This window comes from Phoca vitulina, unplaced genomic scaffold (assembly GCF_004348235.1).
Source record: "Phoca vitulina isolate PV1807 unplaced genomic scaffold, GSC_HSeal_1.0 scaffold111, whole genome shotgun sequence".
Taxonomy (NCBI): Eukaryota; Metazoa; Chordata; class Mammalia; order Carnivora; family Phocidae; genus Phoca; species Phoca vitulina.
In genome coordinates this window covers 567,049-590,429 of record NW_022589814.1, presented here as the reverse complement: position 1 = coordinate 590,429, position 23,381 = coordinate 567,049, and the positions used below count along the sequence as shown (strand labels likewise).

Genomic DNA, 23,381 nt, shown 5'->3' with positions numbered 1-23,381 from the left:
GTAGAGAACTGATGGTTACCAGAGACGGGGATGGGTGTGGGGATGGGTTAAATAGGTGATGGTGATTAAGGAGTGCCCTTGTCTTGATGAGTGCTTGATGCATGGAATTGTTGAATCACTATACTGTATACCTCAAAGTAATATAATACTATATGTTAACTATACTGGAATTAAAATAAAAACTTAATTAAAAGAGATATTAAGGGTATTGATCATAATTATAATTTTTGTATTTGAAATATTTCAAGCCTAATGAAAGGTAATTATTCTATCAAAACTCCAATGAAAAAAACCTGATATCCCCTAGGCATGGATGTACAGGCAGGAAATGGGGCACTTTACCTTAAGTGATGCAAGGGGATGTTCTGGTCCCAAGAGGCTCCAGTGAAAAGCAGCCAGGTCCTCATCTGGGAGAATGTGGTTACCTATAAAGTACATTTGTCATTTATTGACTGTGCAAATGTTTTCATAGAACCTCCAGGCCATGAAAGGGCTTTTGGGGAAGAAAATAATCAAATAATTCACATAGGTGTAGATTCTCAATGTAATATCTATAGTATCTATGTGTTGATTACCTACTATGTATCACATGCATTATATGTTTTATTATTGTAATAACCATGCCTAGTAGTATTATTATTCCCATTTTACAGATAGGGAAACTGAGGCTCAAACAAATTTGGTGACTTAGCCGAAAGTAGCTTGGTTAATAAGTGTCCCCACCAGGATAAGAAGCAGGCTCCAAAGCCCATGCTATTATCTATCACCTAGTCATTCTGCCTTTTATAATAGCAGCCACAATTACTGACTGCCTAGTAAGTGCTGGGCATTTTATATATCTCATTTCATTTAGTTTTGTCAGTAACACAATGAGATATACTATTCCATTTCACAGATGAAACCAGGGAGGTGTAACTTCAGTGATTTGTCATAGGCCTAATTCTAAAACTTGTGCTGACTCCATTAGATGAGCCAAACTCAAATCCTTTGGGATTATAAGCAGAGGTTACACCTGAGACAACATATTAACCTTCATGCTGTCAGTACTTGGAAAGCCAACTGAAAACATAATCAACTCTCGGGGTGCTTGGGTGGCTCAGTCGGTTAAGCATCCAACTCTTGGTTTCAGCTCAGGTCATGATCTCAGGGTCCTGGGATCGAGCTCCGAGTCAGGCTCCGTGTTTAGCAGAAGTCTGCTTTAAGATTCTCTCTCCATCTCCCGCTGCCCCTCCCCCCACTCGCGTTTTCTCTCTCTCTCAAACAAATAAATAAATCTTTAAAAAACCATAACCAGCTCTCTGCAATTTACTTTTAAATTCATCTTTAAAAGATAAATTGATGAATGGCTAGAATGGACAGATAAATGATAAAGCAAGTATAGGAAAATGTTAATGGCAGAATACAGGTGGTAGATATATGATATATAGGATTTTCACTACCAAATTCTTTCAATTTTGCTGTGTGTTTGGATATTTTCATAATAAAATGTTCACACAACAGAAAAAAAAACCACATATAACAATTTGTGTTCTTCATCTAAACTGAGACCGTAGGAAAGAAATGCTAATGCTCTGAATGGGGAACCAAAGCTATCTGGGGCTAGTAAAACATTTGGCCTAAGACAGTACTCTGCACAAATAGTTATGGAATGTAACAAAAAAGTTTTACAAAAATCGAAGTAATTTTCAAGGATGTCCTGTATTAAATTCCTAAGACAAACATGCTGAGTTTCTAGTAAGAAGTCCAAAAGCCTCCTGGGTTTTCTCCAGCATAGTGTTTAGCATGTGGACTTTAAAAAGATAAATTCAATTATGATAGGCTAAATTGCTCTGGTCTTCGTGTCTTAACATTGGAAGAGGAAATTTTACCAATCACTGGAGTCTGTTCTTTGGATACCTACCTAGCAGCGCAGCAAATATGGGAAAATTCATCCGCTTCAAGCCCAGCTGCTTGGCCACCTCCTGCATCAGGAACTGATTGGTAGTGAGATTCTTCCCATTCCAGCTCAGCTTCAGAGCATGGGAACTGTAGTAAGAAGGAATATTGTAGAGAGCATACTCGGAATCATGGGCAAGAAGGCCATGGAAGCCATTTTCCCTGAAAAAAGCCACCACTTCCAAATGGTGGTCTTCAAGGCTCTGAAAGACCTAGGAGGGAAGAAAAGAGGAACATGTCATGCAACAGAAACTGGCTATATTTGGTTAGAAATCCAGAAGGTTAGTAACTAAATTTTATAGTTGAAATTTAAGATCACACATGGCTGAACACAATACTCTACAAAAAAAAAAAAAAAGTCTCCCCCAGCTTCAAACTTGATTATTCCTACTATAAAGACAGTATTATCTATGTATTCATTGAAATGCCCAGTCCTTTCATGAAACTGTGGTATGAGGCATTTCAAGAGAATACTGAAATTAACATGGTATATATTACTTAAGTTTCCACTTCACACAATAACAGAAGATATCTTTGTTAGAAAGATAATAAAGCTATTATTTATTGCTCAACACCTTCTATATGCCACATATACTTTACATACATTATCTCATTGTCAGAACAACCATGAGCAAGGTAGATATGGATGAAAAAACTTATATGTAGAAATAGACACAGAAAGGTTAAATAACAGAATCTAAGTTCATCTAACTCCTTTTTTTTTTTTAATCTAACACCTTTTAAAAAAATCCTTGCTCGTGGGTGTCTGGGTGGCTCAGCTGGTTAAGCCTCTGGCTCTTGGTTTCGGCTCAGGTCATGATCTCATGGGTCGTGAGATCGAGCCCCAGGTTGGGCTCTGTGCTCAGCGGGGAGGCTGCTTAAAGAGTCTCTCCCTCCCCCAACTCACGTGTACCCACCACTGTCTCTATAAAATAAATAAATAAATCTTTAAAAAAAAATCCTTGCTTGCTTTCTTAGGAACATCTTAGACCACAGAGCACCCATATAGGGCACTTCCAGCAGGTAGAGGTCAGAAACTTCACCCCACTTTAGAAACGGGAAAACTAAGACTATGAGAGGTTGGCTGCCCCTAAAGCTGCATTATGAATGAGTGTACACAGGATTCAAACCCAGGCTGTTCTGACTCCAGAATGCACTAATTTCCACTGTACCAGGCTTATTCCTGGAGAGCACTGTTTTTCATGTAATAGAGGCAGATGCTTAAGTGCCCTTCCTATGCATGTCTCTATCCTTGCACTTAGAGCATACTGAAATAATCTGCATACTGGTTATACCACGCTAACTTCCTTGACTGCAGAGACTTAATTTATCTATTCCTGGCTCCAACATAAAACCTGGGGTATAATAATATGAATAATAATGGTTAACAGATACTGAATACATACTCTGTGCTAAGCAGCGTTCCAAGTACTCTGCATTCATTAACTCATTTAATATTCAATCACATAAGGCCATAACTATTATTATTATCATCCCCATTTTTACACTGCTATTCCTAAGGTCGCATGGCCGGAAGGAACAAAGACTGGATTTTGGCTCTAGAACCCATGGACCTAAGTATTTTTGTGGAACTCAACTGACCTATTTTTTTTTCATTTAAATTACAAAATAATGGTAGTTTTCTGGAGTCTGACAGGAGTTTCAATGCATTAAGCTTCTGCTAGGCTATGGAAAGAGACTAGCCACAGCAGACAGTCATGTCACACATTAAATCCACAAGGGGAGGGACACTGATAAGCACACAGCAAAGCAACGTGTGTATGTTTGTTTCAAAGCAAAGGAACCAAATATCCTTACTTTGTACTGCAACATATTTACAGCTAGAGTTATGATGAACTCCAATTGGGTCAGAGTAGGAGTATAGTTTTATGCTGTCCCCTGGTGATAGTTTGTTCCAGCATACCTCTCATACAAGTCACTCATTGAGCATCCATCTGTACCAGGCATAGTGCTAGGTATGGTACTTTCCCTCTCTTCATCACAATCAGATCATGTAGGTGTTATAAGTCCCATCTTACAGATGAGGAAACTGAGGCTCAGAGAAGCAAGGTGCCATGCTTAGGGCCATAGAGCATTCCAAATATCCATCAACAGAAAAAATGGCTAAACTGTGGTATAACCATACAAGGGAATATTATTTAGCTATAAAAAGGAATAAAGTACTGATTCATGCTAACATAAATGAACTTAAAAACACTATAGAGTACAAGAAGCCAGACAAAAAGGCCACATATTACACGATTCCTTTTAAATGAATTTTCCAGAATAGGAAAATCCATTGAGAGGAAAAAATAGATTAGTGGTTTCCAGGGACTGGGGGAAAAGGGAAATGAAGAATGACTGCTAGAAGGTACTGAGTTTCCTTTTGGGGCTTTAAAAATTAGACAATGATCATAGTTGCACAACTCTGTGAATACAAGTTAATTATACACTTAAAAATGGTAAATTTTGGGGTGCCTGAGTGGCTCAGTCAGTTGAGCGGCCGACTCTCGATTTCAGCTCAGGTCATGACCTCAGGGTCCTGGATCGAGCACTCAGTGGGGAGTTTGCTTAAGGATTCTTTCTCTCCCTCTGCCCCTCCCACTACTCACATGTATGTGCTCTCTCTCTCTAAATAAATCTTTTTAAAAATGGTAAATTTTACGGTATTATGTAAATTATATATATTAAAAACCGGAACTAGAATTCAAATTCAGCTCTGTCTACAAAGCCTATGCTCCCTAAACCTCACTTGTAAAACTTATTATGGAAAATTTTAAATACACAAAGGTAAAGGAAATACCGTTAATGAACCCCTATGATATCATTATCCTGTTTCAACCATTATCAATGTTGAGTCATTCTTGTTTCATCTACTATGCACCCCTTTTGTTCTGGCATTTTTAAATGCACTTTTTAAATCATGACTAAAAAACCACATAAAATTTACCATCTTAACCATTTTTAAGTGTATAGTTCAATAGTGTTAGGTTTAATCACATTGTTGTGAAACACATTTCCAGAACTTTTTAATCTTACAAATCTGAAACTCTATACCCATTAAACAACTCTCCATTTTCACCTCTCCCCCAGCTCCTGGCAACCACCATTCCACTTTTCTATGAATTTGACTACTTTAGATACCTCATATAAGTGGAATCATACAGTATTTGTCTTTTTATGACCGACTTATTTCGCTTAACATAATGTCCTTGCGGTTCACTCACATTGTAGTATGTGACAGGATTTCCTTCCTTTTTAAGGCTGAATTAATATTCCATTCTATGTACATAGCACAGTTTCTTCCTCTATTAATCAATGGACTTATGGGTTGCTTCCACTTCTTGGCTATTATGACTAGCACTGCTATAAACACAGATGTAAAAATATCTCTTCAAAATCCTGTTTTCAGTTCTTTTGGGTAAATACTCAGAAGTGAAACTGCTGAATCACATAGTAGTTTCATTTTTAATTTTTAAAAAGAACTTCCATATTGTTTTCCATAGAGGTTACTCCATTTTATATTCCCACCAACAATGCACAAGGTTCTAACATCTCCACAACCTCACCAACACTTCTTTTCTGTTCTTTTTTTATAGTAGCCATCCTAATGAGTATGAGGTGATATCTCATTGTTTTCATTTGCATTTCTCTGATAATTAGTGATGTTGAACATCTTTTCATATGATTGTTGGTCATTTCTGGCATACTTTCAAGCAAATTCCAGATATCAAATCACCTATACTACTTCATTCTTTATCTGTAACAGATGAAGAGTTTAAAAATAACAAACAAAACTATCATTTCACTGAAGTTAACAAGTTTCTTAATATCTTAATATCCAGTCCCTACTCTATTTTCCAAGATTACCTTAAAAATGTCTTTCGACAGTTGGTTTGTTCAAATCAGGATCCAAATAGGGTCCACATGCTCCATTTGGTTGATATGGCTCCTAAGTATCTTAATTTATAACAGTTGCCTTTATTAAATGCCATTTATTTGTTGCAAAAACCATAACTCACTTTTTAAATTACAAAGGTAATATGGATTATTCTACAGATTATGTTGGGATAACTGGACATTTATTTGAGAATAAGATAGATCCATTCCTCACATTTTAATTAGGATAACCATAAAAATAACAGAAGATTCCATGAGGATTTTTTAAATATAATTTCAGAGTGGGGAAAGTTTATGTATAAGAGAAAACCCAGGAACAGTAAAGAGGAAGATCAATCCTCTTGACTAAAAATAAAACATTTGTTTGGGAAAAGCCAATGTAAGTAAACACAAAGGACAAATGACAAACTGCAAAAAGAGTTGCAACTCATAGTATAGAGGGCTAATTTCTCTAACAGAAAAGAAAAAAACCTAACAACACAAGAAAACAGTTCACAAAAAAAGGAAAAACAAATTGATTGTAAGCATATAAGATGATCAAACTCACTTGTGATAAGAAGTGAAAATTAAAACAATACTGAAAGATGGTTATTTCAACCATAACATTACCAAATATACTGGTAAGGGAAACAGGCACACACAAATATTGAAGGTAGGTATGTAAATGGTACAATCTCTATGGAGAAAAACTTGGCAAGATTTGTCATAATTAAAAATGCACATACCTTTTGACCCGGTAATTTTGCTTCTATGGATTTATCTTTTAGATATGTGAAGTACTTGGAACAATGCAAGTACTTAGGTATAAGCAAGAGCACTGCAACTGTACAAGTATTCATTATAGCATTATTGTAACAGCTGAAAACTGGAAAAAATCTAATTAACTGCCCATCAATAAGAGACTAGTTATATAAGTTATAACATATACATACAATGGAATAGGGTGGAACCATAAAAAATAAGGACAAAATTCTTATGTACTCACATGGAAAAATCAGCATGATATAGTAAATAAAAAAGCAAAGTACAAATTATGTATAGTATGCTACCATTTTTTGAAAGGTATATTTATGGTGTGTGCATAGCAAGTATTTATAAGTATTTGCTCTCATAGGCATAATAACTTTGGAATAATACACAACTAACTGATACTAGTCAACTCTGGAGAAAATAATCTAGTGACTAGGGATGGGGTGAAGGGGAGATTTTATCATATATCCTTTTGTACCTTTTGAATTTTTATAACATGAATTGCAATACTTAATTCAAAAGATAAATTACAACTGAATAAAAGAACATACTCCAGGTAAAAAAGAAATCAAAGAATACAGAAAGGTGTATGGTGAAAAGTAATACAGGCATGCCTCAGAGATATTGTGGGTTCAGTTCCAGAACACTGCAATAAAGCAAGTATTTCAATAAGGCAAGTCAAATGAATTTTTTGGTTTCCCAGTGCATATAAAAGTTATGTTTACACTATACTGTAGTCTATTAAGTGTGCAATAGCATTATGTCTAAAAGTACATACGTTAGTATAAAAATACTTTATTGTTAAAAAATACTAACAATCATCTGAGCTACAAGTCATAATCATTTTGGTGGTGAAGGGTTTTGCCTCGATGTTGATGGCTGCTGGCTGATCAGGGTGGTGGATGCTGAAGGCTGGGGTGGCTGTGGCAATTTCTTAAGACAATAATAAAGTTTGCCCCATCAATTAACTCTTCCTTTCAGGAATGATTTCTCTGTAGCACCTGGTGCCATTTGAAAGCATTTTACCCACAGTAAAATCTCTTTCAAAAGTGGAGTCAGTCCCTCAAATCCTGCCACTGCTTATCAACTAAGTTTATGTCATATTCTAAACTGTTTATCATTGCAACATTCTTCACAGCATCTTCACCAGGAGCACATTCCATCTCAAGAAACCACTTTCTTTGCTCATCCATAAAAGGGAACTCCTCACCCGTTAATTTTATCATGAGATCATGGCAATTCAGCCACACCTTCAGGTTCCACCTCCAATTCCAGTTCTCCTGCTATTTCTACCATGTCCGCAAGTACTTCTGCTGTTGGTCTTGAACACCTCAAAATCATCCATGAGGGTTGGGATCGACTTCTTCTGAACTCTCGATAATGTTGATATGTTGACTTCTTCCCATGAATCATGAATGTTCTTAATGGCATCTAGAATAGTCAAGTCTTTCCAGAAGATTTTCAGTTTACTCCGCCCAGATCCATCAGAGGAATCACTATCTATGGCAGCTATAGCCTTACAAAATTTCTTAAATAACAAGACTTGAAAATTGAAATTACTCCTTGATTCATGGGCTGCAGAATGGGTGCTGTGTTAGAAAGCATGAAAATAACATTTATCTTATGTATATCTCCATCAGAGCTCTTGGATAACCAGGTGCACCGTCAATGAGCAGTCATATTTTGAAAGGATTCTTTTTCTGAGCAGTAGGTCTCAACTTAAAATACTCAGTGAACCATGTTGTAAACAGATGTGGTGTCATCCAGGCTTTGTGTTTCCATTTATAGAGCACAGGCAGAGTATATTTAGCATAATTCTTAAGGGCCCTAGGATTTTCAGAATGGTAAATGAGCACTGGCTTCACCTTAAAGTTACCAGCTGCATTGGCCCCTAACAAGTTAGCCTGTCCTTTGTATATTTGAAACCAGGCATTGACTTCTCCTCTCTAGCTATGAAAGTCCTAGATGGCATCTTTTTCCAATAGAAGGCTATTTAACCTACATGGAAAACCTGTCTAATGTAGCCTCTTTCATGAATTACCTTACCTAGATCTTCTGGATGACTTGCCACAGCTTCCAAACCAGCACTTGCTGCTTTACCATGCACTTTTATGTTCTGGAGATGGATTCTTTCCTTCAATGTTACGAACCAACCTCTGCTAGCTTCAAACTTTTCTTCTGTAGCTTCCTAGAATTAAGGAGAGTTAGGGCCTTGCTCTGGATTAGGCTTTGTCTTAAGGGAATGTTGGAGCTGGCTTGATCCAGATCACTCAAACTTTCTCCATATCAGCAATAAGGCTGTTTCACTTATCATTCATGTGTTCAGTAGAGTAGCATTTTTAATTTCCTTCAAGAACTTTTCCTTTGCATTCACAATGTGGCTACCTTGTGGGCAGAAGAGGCCTAGCTTTCGGCCTATCTCAGCTTTCAATGTTTTCCTCACTAAGCTCAATCATTTATAGCCTCTGATTCAAAGTGAGACGCAGTGCCTCTTCCTTTCCCTTGAATACCTGAGGCCATTGTAGGGTTATTAACTGGCCTAATTTTAGTATTCTTATGTCTCAGGGAATAGGGAAGCTGAATGGGTGGTCAGTGGAATAGTCAGGACACACACAACATTTATTAAGCTTGCCATCTTATATTGGCAAGGTTTGTGATGCCCCAAAACAATGACTATAGTATCATCAAAGATCTCTCTGATTACCGATCACTATAGCAAATATATTAATGATAAAGTCTGAAATATTGTGAGGATTACCAAAATGTGACACAGAAACAGGAAGTGAGCAAATGCTGTTGGAAAAATGGCACCAACAGACTTGATGCAGGGTTGTCAGAAATCCCCAGTTTGTAAAAGCAGTATCTGAAATGCAATAAAGCAAAGGGCAATAAAATGAGGTATGCCTGTAGTCCTTTTACCTCCATTCGCTGAAGGTAATACTTATTCCAAGCCTCTCCTCTGAGGAGTATGATTAAGTAGATCTAGGGCTAGGCTGGGAATATATTTTTTAAACCATTTTACTGAGGTATGATTGACATACAAAAAGCTGTACATAATTAATGTATACAATTTGAGTTTAGAGATAAGAATCATCACCACAGTCTATGCCATAAACATATCCATAACCTCCAAAAGTTTCCTCCTGCCCTCTTATTTTTTGTGATAAAAGCACTTAAAATAAGATCTACTGTCTTAGCAAAGTTCTAAGTACCCAATACAGTATTGTTAATCATGGGCACTATGCTGTGCAGATCTCTAGGACTCATTTGTCTTGTATAATCAAAATTTGTACCCTTTGACTAATACTTCCCCAATACTCCCTCCTGACAGTTCCTGGCCACCACCATTCTACTCTCTGCTTCTATGAGAGACAATTTTAGATTCCTCATACAAGCTCTATCCTGGAGTATTTGTCCTTCTGCGTCTGGCTTATTTCACTTAGTATAACGTCCTCCAGGTTCATCCCTGTTGTCCCAAATGGCAGGATTTCCTTTTTTAAGGCTGAATAGTATTCTACTGTATGTATACACCATATTTTCTTTATTCATTCATCCAACAATGAACACTTAAGCCACTTTCAAGAACCCCAGGTGATTGTCATAATGAGGCAAGTTTAAGAAACAGTGATGTCTAGACATATCACACAGCATGGCAATTTATTTTTTAGCAAAATATCATCTAGAGTTAACTGAAGGCAATTAAATCCTGACCAGGGCAAGGAAGAAGTCTTCCAGCCACAATACCCCTCAGAACAGCTGAGTACCCTGGCTCCATTTCCATGTGTGATGACTGCTGCCACCTGTAAGCAGAATGACTTCCAGTCCCTGGCTCAAACTGATTCAGTTATTTGTTAACCTTGCAATTTTTCAGAAGACTAAAATGATTTAGGTGAGCTTAAACAACATACCCAAACAACTACTCAGAAAAGAAGCACATTTGAACTTTAAAAAAAGGAAGAGTTGAGATTCTTTTTTTTTTTTTTTTTTTTTAAGATTTTATTTATTTATTCATGAGAGACAGAGAGAGAGAGAGAGACAGAGGCAGAGGGAGAAGCAGGCTCCCCGCGGAGCAGGGAGCCCGATGCGGGACTCGATCCCAGGACCCTGGGATCACGACCTGAGCCGAAGGCAGACGCTTAACCGACTGAGCCACCCAGGCGTCCCAAGAGTTGAGATTCTGAACAACTGCCTATAGCTTTTAATTGCTAGCTCACTGTTCAGTACAACAAATATGAATTGAGGGCCTTCTAAGTGCCAGGATGCAGAGAGCACACAGTAAGACACTCAATATACATGTTAAGAAGTTATAACCATAGGGTGCCATGGAAACATAGAGGAAAGGCATCTAACCAGTCAATGGGGCAATGCTTTCTAGAGGAAGCAACGCTTATTTATAAAACTCAAGGGAAAACAACTCTCTGAGGAAAGTTTAATGTCTCATTTCACTTTATAAGAAAAGTCAAGGGGAGGGGTGGATTATGTTTAAGTCTGCTTTAGCAATAGAAATATAGACAGTTTATATTTTAGCTGCAAGGCCTTTGTGCCTTGGAGTCTAACTACTGAAAAAATGCAGACCAAAACTACTACTGAAACAAATTTTCATCACTACACACTGTGTAGCCCAACAACTATTAAGAGACCAAACTGATAGTCATGAAGCTAAAGAATATAGAACTCAAAAATAAGAATAGCAGCAATAAAAAAAACCCAAAGCCAATTCAAGGCAACATCAACAAAGTGGCCTTCTCTCCTGACTGTAGGAATCTCATCTACATACACATGCATTGTAGAGTCTTTGCTATTAAATATCTCCATCAAGTTGGAGACAGAATACTGATCCAGTGTTTAGTAAAGGCTATAAAGGTGCTAATTTTAATTTGCAAATACCCAATTTTAGTAACCTTAATTACTATTAGGCTATTAATTACTATTAGATTTTTAAAAATCTGGTGTGGTTCATTTGGGGGCTGGAGACTACTTTGAGAATAACTTCTATCATCAGAAGATACAGCAGGAATTTCAGCATCTAGTGGACCTATGCTTAAATCCCAGTGATGGGTAAGTCATGGGCAAGTCACTTAGCTTCTTCATCTATAAAGTCGAGATTTTGCAAATTCCTGATTTTAAGACTTAGAAATTACTACTGATAAATTACTGAACACTACATCTGAAACTAATGATGTACTATAAGTTGGCTAATTCACTTTAAATTAAAAAAAGACTTAGAAATTACTTATATAAAATACCTTGCATGCAGGATCTGAAAAAGTGGTTATGAAATAAATTAAAGTCTGTTTATTTTGCAGAGATGAAGCCTATGGTGTGTACTACTCTCTGTAGGTCCTTAGAAATCATTGAGACAAGTAGATACCAGTATAGGCACCTGTTCTGCCCAAAGCAAATTTTCAGGATTGAAAAATCAGAAAGCCTGATACAAAAATAGAAAAAGTTCATCATTACATTTGTGTGTGTGATTTATTCTCCTTTAACTTGGAACAGGAGGTCTGATGCCTTTCTTATGTGCCAAGAGGTCAATGTTAGGTCTTATATTTTTGTGTTAGGATGTGCAGTAAAGAATTTAGCTTTTGGTCCTTTCATTGGAAATGATTAATTTTATCCTATTTCATAATGGAAAACAGCTGTTTAGAAATGTAGGCATTTCTTAACAGACATTTTGCACAGTGCTTTTTTTATATTTAGGGTAACAACTCCCAAGATATTTGTAGAATTCTGGTATTCCAATGATATCATGCTTCATTTTCAGTACCATCACACAGTAATTCAGTATCTCCATTGTAGCTCTTCTTTCACGCCATAAACATTGAGAAAGGCTAACTGAACAATATTAGTTCCTTTTCATAAAATATAATACCAGAGAGCCTTTCCTGGAATGCAACAGAAAATTCTGCAATTTTGGGGATGTAGTTCAGGCCATCACTTTCATTTCTTGGAAACCAATTTCAGCACAGTAAAGTCAGCCAGTTTATCACATGCCAAATGAGTTTCCCAAAGGCATAATTTTGCTAGGAATGAGCAAATACAACCATGCATTTGTGAAGCTATTTTTGAATAAAACTGCTTTTATTCAGAGTGCCTAGATGAGTTGCAGTGTCAACTAAACAGGTCAAATATTTTATTTCAGTCTTTGCTAATATACCGAATGCCCTTTGGATGCCAAATAAGTCTTTTTTTTTTCAGTATCTTCGGTACCATGCCTCAACTAAGCCAATCAATCTATATATAATAGGTCAGATTTCTATAACGTGCATCTAATAAATCAAAGTATTCAACTGTGTTTGGTGTAAACCACAACGTTAACCACTAGATCCTGACATGATTCATTTTGAACATTTCTGCACAAAAACTGAATCCCTAAGCAGTGACACAATGAAAAGCTTTAAGGCCTTATAAAGTGTTTCTGCTTCAAATTGAAGTATTCTGAGCCCAAGAGTAACACTACTGCAGAAGCACTATCTGTAGTCATAATTTTGACCAAGCTATACTAAAAATTTCAAGAGTTTCCTCAACACACAAAACCCAGGTATTTCTGAATGTACCTGTCACAGGCTCCAAGTCCAAAAGAGTTAGATTCCACCAAAATTCTTATCACATGAATTATATCTAGGTGCAGTTGTTCTCAAACTTTAGGGTGTATCAGAATCAGCTAGAGGGCTTGTTAAAACAGATTGACAAGCCCCATATCCAGTTTCTGATCCAGTAGGTCTGGACTAGGGCCTAAGAATCTGCATTTCTAAGTTTCCAGGTGACCTGGAACTGTACTGTTGGTCAGGGACCATACTTTGAGAACTACTGGCTAGGCACATAGTTAAGTGTATAGCTATTTGGGTAGTGTTTAGATCTCTTATAACCAGCTGCAATCTAAAACTTCACAAATAGCTTCTTGACCCAATTTGTCCCAAAAGTGTTCATCTACCAATCTTTAACATCCTGAGCAACAGTATTTCCTATCTTTACAAATGCTTATGATGTAATTTCTGCTGTACTCAACAGACACTCTTTTCTTAAACCACCACCTACAAAAGACTTTCAAGCCCTGGCAAATTCTTCATTTACTATATAAATGCATTTCATAGCAGTATCACTTGTTCTGTCTGTATTCCAAAACATAGCCTATTGAAATTCCAAGCCCTCTTAAAAATTCTTTTTGTTTCAGCACTCCTCATTTTTATACTGGTCATATTTCTTACAATGGTTTATTTTAAAATGTGTCTTAAACTGCAGTATTTCAACACATAATTTATTTAGATATAGCGGAATATGTGACCTTCTTCAGTTGATACTGCCAGCTTTTTGATTTGAGAGAGAGAGAGAAAAGACGATGCCTCAAGCCCCATGATTGCTTCTTGCCTTAGGGCAAAGATGTATGTAGACTTAAGTGTATTCTTTGTGATATAAGAGTGCCCAGAAGATGGATTAGTCTACTCTTATAGTTCTGGTTCAGATGCTTTGGCTGTGTTAAGAATTGTTCAATAGACCAAATTTAAGCCTTACACAGTGACCTTATATGAAGATTTATCTGTAGAAATTGTCCTCTTTATAGACATGCCTGCCTATGTACAAATTGGCAAAAGGAAGTTTCCCAAAGTTGAAAGATACCTTGGTTAAGAATTGGAAGCATATTTTAGTGTTTTTAAAATCTCATTAGTTATCTAACAAAACAACCGTTCATTCTGTCAACCAATGTTTTTTGCACACTTGGTATGTGTCCAAATACTGTGTAAGGAGATGCAAAGATGAATAAAATATGGTCCCTTCCATCAAGTTACCTGCATATAACAGATAATCACAATATATGGTACAAGCCAATGGAAATACGTAAAGAGTACTATGGAAACACAGGAGGGACTGAAATTAATATGAAGTAACACATATGTCAAGTATGTTTCACATACATTATATCCAGTAGTTCTTTTGACTGTCCTGGGAAACACAGTATTACTTCCTTATCCATTTTATAAATGAAGGTCTTCAAAATTAAATAATAAATTACCCAAGATCCAACTAGTGACCTGAATCCAAGTCTTTGGACTTCAACTCATTCGCTCTTTTCACTAGAGCACAACAATCCCTTGTCACTGAATTAAAAAAAAATTATGATTTTTAAATGTGACCTTCTTCTATAATTTTTTGTCACTTTTCACAGATGTGGAGCATAAGAAATATTTCATGCTTATCAAAACTGCTATAAAAAAAGTACAACAATCAATGGTGTTTTCATTATCTATTTCTATGTAACAAATTACCCCAAAAACTTAGTGGCTTAAAAAAACATTTATTATCTCATAGTATCTATGGGCATGGCTTAACTGGGTCCTCTGGCTCAGGCTGCAATCTGGGTATTAGCCGGGGCTGCAGTCATCTCAAGGCTCAACTGGGGAAGGATCCGCTTCCAAGCTCACTCACTTGGCTGTTGGCAGGATTCAGTTCCTTGCAGGTTGTTGGACTGAGGGCCTCAGTTCCTCACTGGCTGTTAGTTGGAGGCTGCCCTCAGTTTCTTGTCATGTGGGCCTCTCCATAGGGCAGCTCACAACATGGCAGCTTGCTTCATCAGAGTGATCAAGCAAGAAGAGCCAGAGAGAGAAAAAGAGAGTGCAAACAAGATGGAAGTCACAGTTTTTTATAACCTAATCTTGAAAGTGACATCTGATCACTTTGTTGTAGTCTGTTCATGAGAAACAAGTCACTAGGGGGGCGTGTGGGTGGCTTAGTTGGTTAACCGTCTGCCTTAGACTCAGATCATGATCCCAGGGTCCTGGGATTGAGCCCCACATTGGGCTCCCTGCTCAGCCGGGAGTCAGCTTCCCCTTCTCCCTCTGCCCCTCCCCCCACCCCACTCATGCCCTGTTTCTGTCTCAAATAAATAAAGTCTTTAAAAAAATAAAAAGAAACAAGTCACTAGGTCCAGCACATACACAAGGGTGGGGGGAGATAACACAAGAGTGTGAATACCAGGAGGTGGGGATCATTGGGAGCCATTGTTAGAAGATCGCAATCACGAATGGCAAGAGAATGGCAAGAGGCACTTGGTCATTGTGTCAGGGAGACACCATGGAATGGCAGAGATTCCAATAAATGAAGACCATGTGGCTAAGCAAAAGGATGCAATCAATGTTGCCAAAGGATCTGATATTTCACAAGTGGTTGGAAAGTCAGACTTTTTTGTAACATTTCACAATTTTTAAAATACTGGCAACAAATTCATATTTTTTAAAAAAGAAGTGTATTCATATAATGCAAGTTAAATAACAGAGGTTAGTGAAAAATCATCCAACTAGATGATGCCTTAATATTCAGTCCAAACCTGCTGTTTGATTTCAGATTCTGATAAACACTACTGGTCAATAAAAATCAATGAAGTTCTTTTAAAAAAAATGCATGCGCCTATGGGCCACCAGTCTGCCATCCTTGCCATAACCTTTGTAATTTCCTTCATGGTATAGGTAAAAGGGCAAGGGTTCTGGTGTCTGGTATGCATATCTTGGTTCTGCCACTTCCATTGACCACGTCCCTGGGCCTATGACAAGGGTCAGAGAAATGATCCTCAGGGCTCATGCTATATTTTCGTACTTGTCTCCCCTACCAGACAACAAGGTCCTGGAGAGAGAGAGGGAGTGAGACTATCCCCCTGACATCCACACTCCCTTATCTCATTTCCCTGCTTCATTTTCCTCCATAGCACTTACTATATCACCTAAAATACTACGCATTCTTTTTATCTTGTTTATTGTCTGTCCTCTCCAGTAGAAGGTAAAGTTCATAAGATCACAAATCCATTTTGTTCACTACTTTATCTTCACAATCTTGAACTGTGCCTGGCATACAGTAGGAGCCCAATAAATATTTGTTGAATGAATTCCATTGTTCATAGTACCTAGCATATAGGGTCTGGCACAAAGTAGATGCTCAAAAAATGTTACTTGAACTGAAAACCATTCACTGTCCTGATAAGACAAATGGGGTGAAATGAGGCCAGAGAATGGCAGGCAGATCATGAAGGACCCTGCATGCCATGTCATGTTAATCTTAAAGCATGAGGGTAAAATGATCCATATTCAACCAACTTGGCATACAAGATACTTTGTTCAAAGTAATAGTTGCTGGCATTTATATAGCATTTACTGTGTGCCATGTAATGTTATAAGCACTTATGTTAAGTCATTAAGACTCACAACAAAATGTGTGATGCAGGTATTATTACCACCCTCCTCTTCCAGATGAAGAAACTGAGGCACAGAGAGGCTAACTTTCCTAAGTTTATGTAAGAACAAGAATTTAAACCCAGGCAATCTGGTTCCAAGTTCTGTGCTCTTAGCCATTACGCTACTCCAAACTAAATGTAAGTAAGAAACATGTTCTGGAAAAAGTTTAATTTAAAATGCAAAAAAATAAAAATAAATAAAATGCAACTATACTGTTTTACAATATGTTAAAAGATGAAGGATTCTGGTGTCAAATATATTTAGGTTTGTATCTTGGCTCAACCATGTTCTAGCAGTGCAACCTCAGGCCAGTAGCTATGCTGAGTCTGTTTTTATTTTAGCCATAAAAAAGGGAGATTAATACATATCCTGAGGGGTGGTTATGAGGATTAAATGGTATAATGAACCTATGTAAGGTACCCAGCCCATGTGGTAGCTATTATTACTACCACCAAGAGGGAATTTATTCTATAAATATATTGCTAAGCAGCTACCAAACTTACTTAACAGAGTTTTGCAATTCCATTTGGAATTTAAGTTGATTTACATGGAATTAATATATAACATTATAAAACACTGATTTTAAATTCTTCCTCATCTGACCTTTAAAGCTCTCTATGGTCAATCAACCAATCTCTCTCTCCCAACAACCATTATTGTATACAATGTGTCAAGCCCTGGAAGCAAATCCCTGCCCTCTTGGAATTCAATTAAAAGAGAATTATATACAAACTTCAGGTTATAAAGTAAGTAAGTTCTGGGGATGTAGTGTACTGCATGGAAAAAAAAGAACTAAATGTGATATGAAAATACCATGAAAGAGAAAAAATGAGAGGTAATTAAAGAGCACTTGGGCAGCACATTATTGATGTTGACTGGGAAAGATTCATAGTGATAACTTTTGAGCAATATGCAGGAATTTGCTCTGCAAGAGTGAGAGTAAAATAGGCAAAGCACTAGGTGAGCACACTGTAAGCCTAGGAAAACTAAAAAGTTCAGGATGGTTGGGACATTCCAATGGTTGGAACAGGTGTGGGCAGAGCTAAGTACCAAGTAAGGCTGGAGAGAATTTGGAATCATACTGTAAAAGGCCCTGTCTGCCATGCTGAGAAGTCTGGACTCGGGAGGGTAGGCAAAAAGCAGCCAGTGGGCATCTTTGGGCACATAACGAAGTCAGCTTTGGTCTTCAGGATGGTATCCCTGACAGCAATGTTTAAGAGGGACTATAGTCCAGAAAATGGTAAAGGAAAAAGTTAAGCTATTTTCATGGTTCAGATAAGAAATGATGGCAGCTTGGAATAAGGCAATGGGATGGAACTGGCTGGACTCAGGAGACATTTCTGAGGTAGAAGTGACAGGACCAGGTAACCAAGTAGATACGGGAAGTGACAGGAGAGTAAAGAATTAAAGACTCCATCATCTCTGGCTGGAAATAGAAAAAAGACAGCGTTCAAACAAAAAGAGAATACTGGGAATAGAACAAGTTCTGGAGGAAAATAATAAGCTCCATCTTGAGTATTTTTAAGGTTAAGTGACCTATAACACATTGAGCAGTAGAGCTGAAAAGGTATGTCAAAAGCTCATGAGACAGCTTGGGGGTAGAGAAAGAGCTATAGAAATCATCAGAATATAGTTAGTATTTAAAGCCATAATAATGGATAAGATTGCTCAGGAAATGAATATAGAATAGGACTAGGACAGAAGCCTTAAAAGCACCAAGGCTTAAGGAAGCAGGCAAAGGAGCAGGAGTAACTTAGGAAAGGAGAAAGAACTAGACACTTATAAAGAGAACCAGAAGTGAGCAGCATTATGAAATTGAAGGAAGGCAATTCAAGGAAAGGATGGCTCAATAGTGTCAATTATCTCAAAGAGGACCAAAAACGGATAAGAGTGGAAATGGATGTGGCAGCCTGAGAATGGTGCCATCAGCTATTAAGTGGCAATAGGCTAGGGAATGGGAATTAATACAGTCTTCTTTGTTCATAAATAATGGTTAAAAGGGAAGAATGGGATAAGGATAATGGCTTAAGGGAATAGCAAAGTAAAGGCAAAGTTTTTGTTGTTTAAAGGTTACTTGTTTATGCTGTAAGTGCAAGAAACCAGAGAGGGAGAGACTGAAAATTCAAAAAAGAAAGAGACTGCTATGACTCATTCACTTGGCACTTAGCGTACACATGTGCTTTATATTGGTAATATTGCACATTTAGCAATGCTGGCACAAACTACATGCTCAACAAGTTGACTTCTTATTGTTTTTCTTCATGTATTTATGCATATTATCTGGCCAATAAAAGTGCACAATCTTACACAAGAATATACAAAAAGAAGGAAATAGTGTGGTGGAATTGTGGAAAGGGGCTTTAAGCAACACAGACCCAGAACAAGAATTTTTATCCAGCACTTAACAGTGTACAGACCAAAGAAAAATCATTTCACCTCTTTGTACCTCAGTTATTCAACTGTTAAATGGGAAGAATACTGTGCATTCTTGCAAGCTTGTGAGGAATAAATGAGATATTAAAAAGCACTTTATGTACAACTTGGTGCTCAAGAAGTAGTAGTAGTTATTATTATAATCATTTTTCCTACCATTAGAGCGCCTAGAAGTGTCACTGACTGGGGCGCCTGGGTGGCTCAGATGGTTAAGTGTCTGCCTTCGGCTCAGGTCATGATCCCAGGGTCCTGGGATCGAGCCCCACATCAGGCTCCTGGTTCAGCGGGGAGCCTGCTTCTCCCTCTCCCTCTGCCTCTCTCCCTGCTCATGCTCTCTCTCTCTCCCTCTCTGTATCTCTGTGTCTCAAGTGAATAAATAAAATCTTTAAAAAAAAAAAGTGTCACTGACTTTTCAGGATGTGTCTATGACTGAGGGTAAATAAATAATACAGAAGCATAGCAGCCATTGTGGAAGCATAAAATGACATCAGCTCTTGGTCAGACTTTTCAAAACTTTGATCGTTCGTGTACCACCAACATTTCTGCCACATCCAAGCATTGCAGCTTAACACTTTTCTTTAAATCAACTCATTTTTCTTTAATTGGTCCCATTCTAAAGAATTGTAACTGTGAAGTGGTGGGTTTGATGTGTTCTCTTTTTTTTCTAATATACAGTAACCATTAAAACAAAGCATTCATTCCCAGAACCACCCCATGTCATCTCCCAAACTACAATCTAAAACTGCTTTTGGCTGCTCTACTTTTGAGACCCTTAGGAAGATATCAGGCTAGCAACTGGTCAGTTTACTTAATTTTCCTGCCATTAACGACTACCACTTACAAAGGTTTGCAGAACATACCAGTGAAACCAAAAGACAAAGTTCACGCCAATAATATACACTGAATCTTTTCATGGGAAGTCTTATGTTGTCTAAAGCTAAACGGACAACCCAACAATTTATCTTTTATTTAATCCCTCCACCTTTATTTTCTCAATTACAAATGAAAATGATATTAGGAATAAAGACCAATTTTGTGGCCTAGGCTGAAGAACAAAACCAAGGGGAGGAGAAATAAAGTAGTGGGTTTTGTTCTGAAGCACTTAGCAGTTCAGTTGAAAGAAATGGTAACCATGCAGATCATCCAAGTGAAAAACTGCTATCTTCAAGAGAGTGGAATATTCCTCTATAAAGGCAAACCACAATCAGTTATTAACCAATACCTTTTAAGTCTGTACTATAAACCAGGAAGCTCTCCATCACTCCAACAACAAAAATCACCAACCAGAACCAGGAAAGAGAACTTCATTCACTGATAACAACTACAGATACTTTACATACGTGATTTTGGAGCCAGTCTTAAATCCACTATATTAAGAGCCACACTACACACTTTTTAACCCTACAATCCACTCTCTTAGAATTACTTTTTTTTTTTAAGATTTTATTTATTTATTTGACAGAGAGAGACAGAGGGAGAGAGGGAACACAAGCAGGGGGAGTGGGAGAGGGAGAAGCAGACCTCCCGCTGAGCAGGGAGCCTGATGCGGGGCTCGATCCCAGGACCCTGGGATCCTGACCTGAGCCGAAGGCAGACGCTTAACGACTGAGCCATCCAGGCGCCCCCACTCTCTTAGAATTACTGACCTATTCATTCAGGGGAAAAAAAAACATATCCTAAACCCAAAATATACAAAACATTATGGAGAATATGAAAGGATCAAAGAATTTGTTTACAATCTAGCATAGGGAATAAGATTTATATATTCCCCAAATGGTAGTTCTCAGGACTGAAGAGGACTGTTGGGAATTTTTTCCCCAATATCATATTACAAAAAACTTCAAACATATGGCAAAGTTGAAATTTTGCAGTGAGCACGCAAATACCTACTACTGAGATTCTACCATTTTCACTCTGTTGGGATTTTAAAAATAAGACTATGTGTGATAGAGAATTTTGGTAGGCCATAGTAAGGCTGCTTCTCAAAACTTTTGATCGATGGGGTGCATGAACAAAAAAAAAGTCTGGAAACCACAAATCCACACTCAGTGTTTAACTCTCCTGCCAACCTACAGTCATAATCCATTCAGATCTCATGGCTGGCCATTTTAGGTCTCCACACCCTTGTCCACTACCTGAACTATATCCTTCCCGGCCCTCTTTCAAGGCTCAGCACAAATCTGTGAAGCCTCCCCCAACTTTCAAACCCTCATTCAGAATTAACCATGCCCCCTATAGGGGCCATAGTTTTCATCGATTGCAATTAGCTCACAGTATCTGCAATTTGATTTTGTCTTTTACTAAACTGACCTCTGTAAGTACAGAGAATACCCTTTTTTACCTCTGAATCCTCAGCAATAGGCATAGTACCTAGACTACAGCAAGCAATAAATGAATATAAATAAATGACTCCGACCTGTCTTTACCCAGGAACCAGGGAAGATTTTAGGTGAGTATGGGAAGGATCTAATCACATTGGCACTTTAGAAAGATTCATCTTAGAGCACCACTGTTAAGATCATGAGCTCTGGAGTCAGATTGCCTGGGCATGAATCCCAGAATCTCAGCTCTGCCATTTATTGCTGGGTGACTTTGGGCAACTTTCTAAACCTCCTGTGCCTCAGTTTCCTCATTTGGAAAACAGGGATAATATTGCTTCACAGGTTATTGTGAGGATCAAATGAAATAATTTTGTTGTTAAAGCACATAGATTAGCACCTGGCACATACTAAGCATTCCATCAGTTAGTCACTGTCACCAGCAACCAGGTTAATAATGACACTGAGGTAAAAAGTCCTTAAAGCTTGGGTGGTAGCAATGAAAACAAAAAGCAAAGAATCGTCATGAATGAAGACTCTACTGAAAGATGTTCAGTCAGGAAGGCAAACAAATGAATGTCATATTATCTTTTGCTACTTTGTATGTTTGATATAGCTCTTTACTAGATTTTTTGTTATTAAAAACAGCTATAATCTATCCAGCCCAGGCACAGATTTGATGATGTGCACAAGGAGTTCTAGCATGAATGGACTGTAGCCACAAACTCTATGACCACTGCAAGCTTCTTGATGCAGGTCTTTCAGTCTCTCAGATGATTTTTTTTTTCCTCTACATTACTCCACCCAGGACCATTTATGATTCTCACAATTCCCTGTTCTGTCTTCCAATTGTGACCACATACCCAAGAGCCTTGGTTGGAAAATGGTTTTGAGGTTTTGTCCTACCCAACCCTGTACTACTTTTTCTTCTTCCTGCCCACCTCCTTTACTTCTCAAGCCTTGCTATTCCCCACACGTAAGAACTTGAAACCTAAGAGTATGGGAAAGCAACAGAGCAATAGGAGCAGTGCCAAGAACTGGGGATGCTGCCAAGCTGTTCTCCAGGCCCCATATGCAGTGACCAACTACATGCAGAGATTGGACTTAACTGCCCATGGGGCCTCACATGCTTGCTATTCCTTTTTGCTTCTACTGATTCTCTTTCTCCCACTTAAAAGCAGCCCTCCCAAACCCGGAACCCATTCAAATCCAACCCATCCCTGAAGAACTAGAGATCCATCTTCTTCAAGGAAGCCTCCCCTGACCCTTTTAGCCCACAGATATCCCCCCAACACACAGATACTGTACTTACAGTCTGTACCATAAAGCATAATCACATACACACTTATACCATTAAATAAATCTTTCATGTTTATATATTTGATTTTCCAAGGGCAGGAAACCATGTCTCACATGTCCCTTAAGCCCCTCACTCTCAGTGGTCTAATACTTGTTGAACAGTGACTGAATCAGTGGGGTTTTTTTTTTTTTTTTATTTGTTTAGGCTAAGGCAGGAGGAGATAGAAGCATGTGGAAATGAAAAAGGCTGAATGGACAGATGGGTAAAAAAAAAGCGCACAGGGTCAAAATGGGGGGGGGAGGAAGTTGTAGAAGAAAGGTATTCGATTAACATCTGTTTAATTGATTTGCTGCCAGGTTGGAAAGAGACATACGGAAGAGGGTTGCCAACTAGAAAAATTTGGAAAAAGGCATTTCAGCTTGAGGCAGAAGACAGCAGGAAAAAGATGGGGCCACAATAGAAATTCGGCTAAAACCCAGAGATAGGCCACTGGATGAGTGAAGGTAAAAAGGGAGTTATTGGGAT

General features: G+C 37.9%; 1 protein-coding gene across 3 annotated transcripts in view; it reads right to left on the bottom strand.

Annotated features, from left to right (window-relative positions):
• FAM120C (family with sequence similarity 120C) overlaps positions 1-23,381 on the bottom strand; it is a 103,780-nt gene that overhangs the window by 79,442 nt on the left and 957 nt on the right. For 2 of the 3 annotated variants that reach the window (XM_032398182.1, XM_032398184.1), the window contains exons 2-3: positions 1,901-2,147; positions 343-425 (exon numbers count right to left, since the gene is read on the bottom strand). In XM_032398182.1, coding sequence (XP_032254073.1) covers positions 343-425; positions 1,901-2,147 — 330 coding nt within the window. Of the gene's footprint in view, positions 1-342; positions 426-1,900; positions 2,148-14,602; positions 15,149-23,381 lie in introns of those variants that run through there. The other variant, XM_032398183.1, reaches the window with a different exon arrangement.